Consider the following 12,268-nt stretch of genomic DNA (forward strand, 5'->3'; position numbering starts at 1 on the left):
GATTTCAATATGACATGATTATATGATCACTTTTGATTTTGGAAGATCTGAGGCCCATGCTGTGGGATTTTACTCATTTTTTAGATAATTTTCAAAATTATGAGGAAGTAGGAGGAAAAATGCTTTTTTGTCCAGATGAAGACCCCAGATAATTACAATTGGATTTACGAAACAGAACTTCTGGTGCGTCTTCTTAGTCTCTTGATTTGTTTTCAGATCAACAGAGTAGAAAATGCTGCCTAATTAGGGGCATATCTCCCACTCCCAGTTATGAAGCTCACAAGCAGGTCTTAAGCTATTTTGCTCTTTCACCATTGGAAGTGACTACACAGATTTGCTGTGAGAATAAAAAGTAACAGAGCATCATATTCTATCACACTCCGATGTTTTGAAGATGATGGTTAAAATGTTATTGCTATTATGAATATGTTTCTCTTTTTCAAAAGAAAGATGATACATTAGCGAACTACTAGAACAATAGTATTTAAGTCCCTGAAAGCTATATCTGAACAAGGGAAGAGAGATGAGCCCCCTCTTCCCAACCAATTTTTGTCAGAGTTGTATTTTCATGTTATGTGTTAGCAACATGGGTTTACACAGGAAATTCTTCATTGCGCAAGAATGAAAAAAATATGAGGGCTATTATCTCTACCCATTACTCATCTAATTTTCAGATGTTTGTATGAGCTTTCTCTTCCACTGCTGTTAAGAACACACTAAAACCAGGCAAGTCAATCAAATTGGAAATACATTCAGATTATCCTATTCAGAAAGATTATTGAAGTTATGAAAATAAAGAACTATGGTGCTATTGTTTATACATTGCATTCCCATCTCAACTGCTAATACCACCAGCATAATACTTTACAGTTTATAATAGCATTCCAGTTTTAATCTCCCGTTTCTTATGGAGACAGCATCCAGCAAGCTAAGTTCTAGTACTTATTTCCTGGCTAGTAGACACATACAGTCTCCAACGCTTCCAAAAGCCATGGAAATAACACTCCTTGAGTCCTTATATCAATCTAGGCAACATGGCACTTCCCCCCACATTTTGAATTCACTCCCCGTAGTTCTGTCCCACTGAATCATTCTGATTGGACCTGGTATGGTCCCAAACATTTGGAAGGAATCAGATTCCCTAATCTTGTCCTCAAAATAAAGGGAGAAATTGTGTGCCCTTCCAGTAATTTCTGAATTCTCTTTCCTATCATCCCTATTTAGCTAAGCCAATGATGGCAATTCAACTTTTGAAGGCCAGATATTAATTGTTTACCTTAACAGTATACTACAGATAGTCACCCTATCAGGGAGATGAGTGATATATAAATTTAATAAATATATAGCACACCAGTACCAAATGTCTATTTGCCCTTTTGTTTTATGTTACTTTCCTTTGCCATATGGTTGTTGACTTATATGACACAAGCCACTCTGGGAACAGCAGAGAAGTTTCTAAAATAATCCTGAGCTTCATTATTTCTAATGATGCTTGGAACAGCTTCTGCTGATGCCCTTTATGTTTAAATCACAAGAAAACGGATTAGATCAAACTTTAAGAGCAATGTCCTGGCAGTACAAACTGTTCCACAGTGAATAGCCTACTTCAAAAAATGCTGGCTTTGACTTTGTTAAGAAAATTCATTTTAAAATTCATTTTGTTTTATTACATTTTACAAAGCATACATACAAAACAAAAACTAACAATCAAAAGAAATGATAAAGAGTAAAAAGAAATAGGGATCAAAGTGTGAAAAAAGTGTAAAGGAAAGGAAAGGAAAACACAAATCTATACAAAGAATGACGTCCAACTTCTTCTTCCAAGCATATAAAGAACACTTACTTTCAAATATTAGTTTATTAGGTTATTATTTATTAATTTATTAGTTTTACTATCATTTAAGACTACAATAAATATCCATTCCCCCTCAAAAAAGGGGGAAATAAAAAATTCCCCTTTTTAAATTTTAACAATCATCAAATACAAATGTCAAATTTTCTCCGTCTTGTGCAAAAAGTCCCGCAAAAGGCTTTACTTCATTAAAAACTTTAAAAGTAGGACCTGAGAATTCAACCACTTGGAACCTACCCACTGTACATTTCTTGAATTGGCAATTGCAATTTCTTCCAAGACTGTTATTCAATAATTTCAGAACATAAAAAAGCTAAGCAACCTGGAAATAAGGAGAAACTTCCTAACAGTGAGGAGAATTAACCAATAGAATAGCTTGCCTTCAGAAGTCCTGGAAACTCCATCCCTGGAGGTTTATAAGAAGAGGCTAGACCCGTGGTGGCAAACCTATGGCACGCAGAGCCCTCTCTGTGGGCACGCACGCCGTCATCCCAGTTCTAGGCCTTCAGCTGGTTTTTAAAAAACCTTTTCACTTTAGGCCTCCACCACCATGTGCAAAAAAAAGGTTCAATCAATCAATCAATTTCAACTTCACACGGAAAAAAATGATCTCGCAAAGTTGGAATTGATTGAACTTTTTAGTCCCACCTAGTCTGCTGTTACTAGTGCAGCCATGCCCAGCCAATCAGCCACACCCAGCCAATGGGCCACGCCCACCCGGCACTCGATGATACATAAATGGGTTTTGGGTTGCCGTTTGGGCACTCGGTCTCCAAAAGGTTTGCCACCACTGGACTAGACAGTCACCTGTCTGAAAGGAAGAGGGAGTCAAGCTATTCTCCAAAGCATCTGAAGGCAGGACAAGAAGCATCGGACGGAAACTAACCAAAGAGAGAAGCAACCTAGAACTAAGGAGAAATTTCCTGACAATTAGAACAATTAATCAGTGGAACCACCTGCCTCCAGAAGCAGTGAATGCTCCAACACTGGAAGCTTTTAAAAAGAGACTGGACAGCCATTTGTCTGAAATGATATAGGATTTCCTGCCTGAGCAGGGGGTTGGACTAGATGACCTCCAAGGTCACCTTCCATCATCATCATCATCATCATCACCATTATATTATATGGAATCGGTTCTCCTGCTTGAGCAGGGGGCTGAACTAGAAGACCTCCAAGGTCCCTTCCAGCTTCTATTCTATTCTATTCATTCCATATCCCATGCATCTAGTTTCTTCCTAGAAATAAAAGGCATCTGAACAGAAGGCAAGTTTTCATTGATTTTATAGATTAATTAAATTGTAATCATTTTATTCCAAATCGTACAGATGGTATTCTTAAACCGTTGTTATGGGTTGGTTCAAAATCTGAAGACAGTATTGATCCAAGGATTGATTGAGTGAGTGGAATCTGAGATCCAGTCCCTCATATTTCAATCACTGCAGCTATCACTCTTCAATTGAGAGTTAGGCCAATTTTCTTGGGACCTCGGATCTGTCTCTGGTGTATTAACCTTGTCTTGTGTGAAATTGCCCATACCTATCCACTTCTGAAAGGTCTTTTTATATTGTATTTCTACATAGTTTTTATGTTACATTCCTGTCCTATCTGAAATGCCCACCCTATTGCATACACAGTCTAAAAAGGAACCCAGCTATACAACTAAGTAAAACAAAGCTAGCTCCTCACCCTGCCTCACTACAGGCTTTACACAATGGAATAGGGCAATAAAGCTCTTGTGTTTGTCTTAGCAACAGCCTATGGCATATACCTCCCTTAGGACAGAGCCAGGCAACTTACCCTTTGTTGAGAAAGAACATCTCCAGTCTTTTTCTTTGACTTATCTTATTCCCTGCAGGGCAACAGTTTATTTCTAATTGCCCTCAAAAACTGACACTCCAGTTGTGTTTTATACAGACCTCTGAGCTGGGAAAGTCCTTTTCCTGCCAATAAGAAAGACTGTTGACTATACCGCTGCTTTGTGTTCCCATAGGTCTAAACCAAATTGCTGCCTGATATCCCATCTCACATCCTATCAGGTTTGGATGCAGTGTGAATATCAATCACATCAAAGTGACTTCAGGAATACTTGCCATTTTCCTTTTACAAGAAGACCACCCAACTAAGGATCTGGACTGCCAGGAAGACTGTTCTCATGATAAGGAAGGTGTGTAATCACCAGCTTTACCTGTTAGAACTTGCCATGGAAGTAATAATAAAAAGCAAATGCAGGCTATAAAGAAATTCAGCCCAACATGTTTGTCATACTTAATCCTGGTCCCTGTGCCTCTCATTCAGTCTTTCCCAGCTTTAGTGCCTTCCAGATGCATGTATATTGACTTCCCAAAATTTGAGCAACGCTGCCTTGGACATTTTGGGAAGTAACCTTTACAAAAGGAGAAAAATGCCCAAGCTGGGAAGCTGCTTGAATGCTGCTTTTCCATCTATGCTTCTGGAAAAAATATACATAAAAAACATAAAAAGAAACTCTAAATATGCACCAAAGTTAGTACAGATCCTTGACCTACAGCAATATAAATTTATCTGGATAGCAGGAAGTCATTTTAAATAATTTTTCTCTAGGAATATTTAGTATCCAATATTTATTCCTAATATCTGCCTTTTCCTTCCTAAGTAAACAAAGCCAAAAACTTTAACCAGCCACCTCAACATGGTCATACTGGGACTGGGAAGTCACGATCTCTCTAAGGCCATTTTTGAAAGCTTCAGAAGTAATCCACAGCAAGAACTGGCAGCATAGGTTTTCTCATTTTGAATAAGAAATATCAATGCCTATTAAGTAGTTTAACACAAATGTGGGAAGAAACCCCCCCACACACACACACATAATCCCACTTACAAAATTCAGAAAATCCCAATCCAATTCTTAGGCACTTGGAGTCATTAATAAGCCCTGTCTCCACAAACAATATTAATTAAATAACTACTTGCCCCAAGATACTTAAAATGAACCATCCCTTACATCTCTAGATAGGAGACCAGACTGAGAATCAAGTATGGAACATATGGAACCCTAAGGGTTTTTATAGTCAGGAAAAAGAAGAGGGGGGGAAAAAAACAGACTTACGGAATTTATGCAACCTAATTCTTTATTCAAAAGCCAGGGCAGAGAAAGCTTCCCTTCTCCACGGTAGCAAGACTGGATGCGTTCCTTGATCTTGTCTTTGATCTTCTTCAATGTGAAAAGGCAGAGGACAGATTCTTTTGGTGGTTTGACTCTGTTCTTCTGCCCCTGAGAGAAGATTGTGAACAGAATGTCCTCCTGTTCTGAAATGCCCAGTTGCTTGGCCAAGGCCTTTCCAGGCTTGCTGAGGTAAGCATCCTGAATTAAGCGGTATTCAATGCCATCTCGAACACAACCGATGGGAAATTCCACATACGAATAGAACTTGGGGTCATCCACGCATAGCCGGACAACTTTTGAGGTGAAAAACTGCTCTCCTGTAGAGTCGGGTGAGGTAAGTTGGGTGTCCAGCTGCAGTGTTAAGTAATAGACAAATTGCTCACTACTGAAACTATAGATATAATAGATATCAAATGTGGGAAACTTGGAGAGTGTATCTGATGGGATCTTGAGCTGGGAGGAGACAAATTCATCTTGATAAACGAAGCCAAACATCTCTGCATTCTCTTCACTGTCCATCAGTTTACGGCTGGACAAAGTAGGGAAATACTCAGACTTTCCATCAATGGGAGTTCCAATGAAAAGCTTGTTTTGTCCATTCTGCACTTCAATTATAACACCAGACATTGTTCCTGACTCATTGACACTAGAGAGGTAGTGTTCCTTGCGGTGGTGCGGCTCGCCCAACTTGAAGAGATCGTCCAAGCGTAGGAACTGGCAGATACCTTGTGAAGCACTGCCGCAGGCTATCAGACGATTCCCAGAGTAATCTACCAGCAGCAGTTTATTGACATTGTTGGTACTGACTAGCCCATGTGGGCAAGACTGCACACTAGGTGGTGGGTAACACTTCTCATTGTCATCTACTGGACCCGTCACATGTGTGCGCATTTCTGTCAGGTTGTTTGCAAGCTTATAGATCCGGTTGACAGCACCCACATATACTTCCCCGGTTTTGTTGTGGACCACCAAATGTGTCAAACTCCAGTCTGTGACCTGGAAAGTCATAAAAGGGGAGGAGGATTTGGTAGTGCTTTTTGCCAATGGCAACCAAAAACTACCCAGAAGCAGCAGGGTCCAAATATTAATTGACACATGGTGCTTTAGCCTTAGAAGCCACATGGTGGAAGAGTCACATCCAGCAATGCATTAATCTAACTATAAAATAAACAAGAATCAAACCAAAAACTGGAGTGGGGAGGAAAGAGTGAATTCCTGTGGACGAACTTCTTTTTTTCCACTTGTTTCCAGATTCAGGACATTATAGATGCTGGCATTCTACAGGGCCCTAGAAAAAAATGCAAAAACAAGCATGGTTAGGCAAACAGTTGTGCCACTCAAAATACAAAAGCACAATAAAATCTCAGTTACAAACATCTCAGGAATGGAGGTGGTTCAGATAGCTGAAATATTCAGCTGTCTCGGAGAAGCATTGCATAGTATTTGTTCATCATTCTGCATTCTTCTCATTAAAGTTCCCATGACTGTTTTGTAACTTCACTATAGAAAGAAGCAGCTAAATTGTTTGGAGGACTGGCTTAATGTTCTTTTTTTCCCCAATGGCAGCAAAAACTTTAGAAGTGTTAAATTTGGAATCCTGTTACCAAGGGACTAATTTTACATTTTTTGAATTAAGGAAAAAAAAAAGACATAAAGTGAAGGTCTGGGATTTCTTTTTTTTAAAAAAAACTTTTAAAAAACTGGGCTTAAATCTTTTTTTAACTTATTTTAGCCCATTTCTAACCTGTTTTGTGTATCTGTATCATTGTTCTGAATGCTTACTAGTTATTTTAAATTGCACTGCATTGCATTACTATGATATCAATGTGGTTAAGTTTTCTCATGGTTTTAAAATGGTTGAAGGCGACAACATTGATTTCTCACAAAAGAATACTGGAAAATTTCCATACATATTTGTATGATGCAATAACTAAAACAAGTCCATGAATCCTTAATTACACTTAACTGAAAAGCCAGATTGTCTTTCAAGAAAAAAAATTAAATGGCTTTGTGTCATGAGTTAAATAGAATAATGCATATGGTTACTTGAAAGTAATTTCCACTTTGTTCTTATAAATTTTGCATGAAGTGGTGCGATCATGAAGAAATAAGTAATTATAAAATCTTTTAGTAGTCAGCATTCTTACTATTTCTTTCCAGTTTTAAGGAATATATTTCTGAATTTGTACCTCTTCCCATCTCCATAAACAAATAAGCCATTATTCATTACTTTGTCTCCCACCAACATCAATGCTACACACACGCATGATGATGTGTTAGCTTCATAAAGCATGTGACTATGGACTTTGTCAGCCTTCACCTTAATCTATTTTCCTCTATATACATGTTCCAAGATTCTGGAATGAAATTTATAGAGATATTGAGGGAGCAATCTAAGAAACATAATTACTTCTTCTATGTTCAACATAACTGGTAGTTGACTAAGAGCCTTATTTACATAAAGGTTTGTGACATTTTAAGGTAAATTTAAAAAAAACCAAAATGTTTAGAAAACCACAAAGTACATCTCCTAACATGACAAAAGTCTATTCTGCATATATTAAAATGCTCTTGAAGATATCCAATTAACCAGTGAAACAGCTTTCCTCCAAAAGTTGCAGGTACTCCATCACTGGAAATAGTTAAGAAGCGATTGGACAGCCATTAGTCTGAAATGGTATAGGATCTCCTGCTTGAGCAAGGGGTTGGACTAGAAGAGGGCTTTTCAACCAGTGGTATGGGTACCACCTGTGGTACATTGGCACCTGGCAGGTGGTATGCAACCATCCTAGAAAAGCGGCAGCAGGGAAGGGGAATGAGCTGAACCAGTGGCAGCACCGCACAAGCCTGAGCGAGAAATGGCTGGAGCTGCACCAGGATCAGTGCTTCTTTGGGGCTGTCAGGGCTCAGTGGAAGCACCAGGATCAGCACCAGGATCCAGCTGAAGCTCGGCACTGATCCTGGCACTTTTGCTGAGCCCAGAAGAAGCACTCATCAGCTGGAATGTTGCAGCATCTCCAGGGTCTTGTGATTTACATTGAGATGCTTGGCAACTGATTCATATTTATGATGGTCACAGTGTCCCAGGGTCATGTGAAGTGACTAAAACCTGCTGCAACCACCCAGCAGATGGGGGGAATAAAAACCAAGCACACACCCCCACTGCCAATCCTCAACAGAAATGTTTACAACAATGAAAATGAAGAGTGCTGCCAGGTGGGCAGGCAGGTGTCTTACTCGGCTGTGGCTTGAAGGGCACTTTTTTCAGTGTCATTGTAACTTCAAACAGTCACTAAGCGAACTGTTGTAAGTCGAGGACTACCTGTACTTCATCACTTTTTTCCTTTTTTTGTTTTTGGGTCATTAATTTTTGACATCTTGCTAGGCGATTGGTGGTACTCAGATGTTTCCATAACCTAAAAGTGGTATAATGGGTGAAAGGTTGAAAAGCCTTGGACTAGAAGACTTGCAAGGTCCCTCCCAACTCTGTTATTCTTTTATATCTCATCAATGTTTGTTTGCCTATACTCAGTTACTTTTTCAAAATTTGACCTTTATGGGAAAGTGCCAATGTTCTCTCCACTCAACCATGTCTGGCAAGCATAGAAGATTGCTTGTAAGATCTTCTAAGATTTTCCCATCTCCCAGGCAAATGATTCTCATTCTTGTAACAAAAGGCAGCCTTGAGCTTATCCTAGATTTAGCGCATACCTCAAAACCACAGAACTAGCCTTGAGGCAGACTAAAGGGTGATGGGTGGGGGAAGCCACATTACTCATTCCCTGAACTGCCATTCCAAACACTCAAGAGCATAGCGTTGTTTTTTTGCTTTTCATAAAAGTAGGAAGTGAGCTTGTCCTTCCTTCCAAGATAGGTCAAAACATATCCCTAAATACTTGTACAATGCTTATACCAGAGTAAACGATACTCAGATTTTGAAACATTCTCCTGCAAAGTGCTACTACCATTCTATGTAATCCTGAAGAAAACAACCAATAAAGCATCAATTTTGAAACCCATGTAGCTAGCACAATCATAATTTAATATGTATGCTGCCCAGACTCACTGTGTGCGAGTTAGGCAGCTATATAAGTTTGTTTTAAAAACAAAAACAAAAACAAAACGGTAGCTTAATTATCAAATCCTAGAAAATGATCCAAATCAATGATTCCCTCCTCCAGTTCCCTCAAGTTGAAAAGTTCTTCTTCTTTAGCTATGGTTCTCTTTGTGTGCCTAGAGACATGGGGAGAAGAATGGCCCAACGTGTTATTCTACTCTCAGAAACTGAGGAGATTGCTGTGCTAGGCATCCACAATCAGGATTAGTAAAAAAGGGAATCAGAGGGTTAAGAAAGAGAAGGAACTCTGCAATTTCAAGAGATAGAAAACCACAATTGGGAAAGCAGTGGACGTTATGGGGGTTTCTCCACCGATGTAGTACTCCATTGGGAAAAGAGGAGGGGACCTTTGCAAAAGGATAGGTAGAAGCACAATAGTTTAATCTGTTGTGTTCCACCAACATTAGGCACTGCACCATGAAGCTTTTGTGACATTAACCGTTTGAATGGGCTCTCAAGGCCACAACAAAGAATTTAAGGGGGGAAAGCATAATCTCCTAGTTGCATATTTATGATGTGAGACTTGAGCGTCTGGCACAAGGGGATGCTCTAACAGTTTAGTTACTCAATCATGATTTCTACAATCTTGCCTGCATCTACATGGATGCATCTGATTTTTCAGTGGAAAATTTTATCGCAGAATCAAGGACCTCCACTTCCACATTAGGATTAGGATTAGTAATTTGACATGTTCAGAGATCTGCATTAGTAAATTATGAAATCCATCTGTCTTTTTTTAAACAGAAGCTCATTGAGAACTGGTCTGATTCCCAGCACCAAGGACCTTCAAACATCTGTTCTTCTACTACCTATTAGGCCACATTCCCTCTTGACAATATCAATGGAGCTGATGCTGGATGGGCCACAGAGGCTGAATGACTTGCCATTCATAGACTGAGAAAGCAAAGCTAAAGTAGGGTCTGGGCTCAACCTTGCTTTGTTTTGACTATAAAGGGAAGCCAGCTTGTCAAAATAGCAATCAACCCATTTCACTAGCAACGCTGACACATACACAGAAAAGCCCCTCGGCTAATCTCTCAGGCATTCAGCTTCATCCCAAGAAATTGCTGATCCCAGAGAAAAGGTCCAAGAGCTCTTCTCCCACAGAGAATCTGCTTCTATAAAGAGAAACTTTGGGGGGGGGAGACGGTTTTCAGTTTTATTTTTGCTTTTCTTCTCTTGCCCATTATCAGGAAGCTCACATGAAACTAGGGGAAATGTTCACGCCATTTCACCATTTACCTAATTAGACTTCAGTGTGTTGAGTGGTTAGCCAATAAGGAGATTTTACTTTTTATAAAGATAGGAAGCAAAAACAGAGACCATCACAAAGAGAGAAACGAGTTGTGACAATAGGCAAAGAGAGTTTGTCTGTTTTACGAGGTTTCACTTCCAGCTCTGACGTAGAGCTTATTCCACTCGTATTTGAGTTTTTCCCTTACTTCAGACATGTCAAACTCATGACATCCGTATTGCAGCTTTTTCCCCATTCCCGGTGATGCATCCGGTCCGCAGGCCGGCAGTTTGACATCCCTGCCTTACTCTCTGTGAAATAGAGGGGAAATCTATAGCTTCCCCCAATATGTAACACACCTCACATTACCTAGTTTCCCCAACAGAAGGAAACGTATGGCTATCTCTGACGTGTGTATCACAATGCATACACCATCTCCCTAGTTTTGAGAGGACGTTTCATTTAGATTTTATTTCATTTTTTGCTAAGATTATGAGCTGCCTCTAGCAAAGTGAAACAGATAAATAATGTGTATATAAAACTAAGAGTGTGCAACTCCATGATCCTCTAAGGTTACAGTGATAGAGCAAACATACTGATATCTTGTTTGTATGTAGCTTTTCAAACTGTTGGTTGTTATTTAACTATTGAGACTAATATCCTGGGATTAACATCAAAGGAAGAAGCCATAGATCTAGATCAGCTTTTCCAATTTAGTACCTTGTAGAAGTAAATTCTTCAGTAAAACAACCAAACTACATAAGAGATCCCATTTGGAGAAAAAAGGTCTAGAGACACTCAACAAGAGCCTCTGCCTTCCTCATTGTTATTTTCTCCTTTCAAAAGCAATTCTTCTACTGTTGCACAAGTACCCAGAGAACCATATAGCATCCTTTCAAAGGCAGGGCCTTCCAATTGAGAAAAGCTAAAATAAGACTGAGGAAACAAGGATTCAGTCATAAGGGAGGAATTTGTATTTAAGACTTACAAAAAGATCTCCTAAAATCTATGTTCCTCTCTCCATCCCATTTCGCTCCTCTTCTTTTATTTACACAAATTGCTAGAGAGAAGGATTGCCTCCAGCGGAGGAGGAGCTCATTTAACAGAAGCCAGAGATTTATAGACATCTACAGTAAAAATGATCAGAATCATTTGTCACTCTGGAACAGTCGGAAATGGAGCACATCCCTCTCCAGACTACAATGACAGATGCTTACTGCAAAAACTCCAATACTGTAGTAAAAGTCCTTTCTTTTTTCCAGTAACCGGGGTGTCAAACTGGCAACGTCACGTGACGTGTCACGATGTATCACAACTTTTTCTCCATTGCCAGCAATGGGGTGGGCACGGTTTTGGCATGACGCATCTAGCCCGCGGGCTGGCAGTTTGACACCCCTGTACTATACCCTTAAAGGCTACAAGGAACTACCAAATGACATCCTCAAACACATTAGATTCCATTTCCAAACAATTCATGAGAGCAAACAGAAGCTCCTCGTCCAGAACTGATCACTATGACCTTCAGCATTCCAGTGACTTCCCAAAAACTTTCCAGAGGCTTTTTCCAGAAATCTTCCCTACTGACAATTGTATTCCTTACCTAATATTTCAAGCTAGGCTGCATTAACAGAGGGATAGAATCAAGATCAAGTGAAGTACTAATACCACTTTACAATGCTTTGGTAAGGCCACACCTGGAATACTGCATCCAGTTTTGGTCACCACGATGTAAAAAAGATGTCGAGACTCTAGAAAGGGTACAGAGAAGAGCAACAAAGATGATTAGGGGGCTGGAGGCTAAAACATATAGGGAACGGTTGCTGGAATTGGGTATGTGTAGTTTAATGAAGAGAAGGGTGAGGGGTGACATGATAGCAGTGTTCCAATATCTCAGGGGCTACCACAAAGAAGAGGGAGTCAAGC

General features: G+C 39.6%; 1 protein-coding gene across 1 annotated transcript in view; it reads right to left on the reverse strand.

Moving 5' to 3' along the window:
* The window catches only part of PLXNA1 (plexin A1), a 425,046-nt gene that overhangs the window by 367,229 nt on the left and 45,549 nt on the right, over positions 1–12,268 (reverse strand). Inside the window, exon 2 of the mRNA XM_083351698.1 lies at positions 4,938–6,282. Coding sequence (XP_083207824.1) covers positions 4,938–6,116 — 1,179 coding nt within the window. The 5' untranslated portion in view covers positions 6,117–6,282. The remainder of the gene's footprint in view (positions 1–4,937; positions 6,283–12,268) is intronic.

This window comes from Vipera ursinii (genome assembly GCF_947247035.1).
Source record: "Vipera ursinii genome assembly, chromosome: 2".
NCBI classification, from domain to species: Eukaryota; Metazoa; Chordata; class Lepidosauria; order Squamata; family Viperidae; genus Vipera; species Vipera ursinii.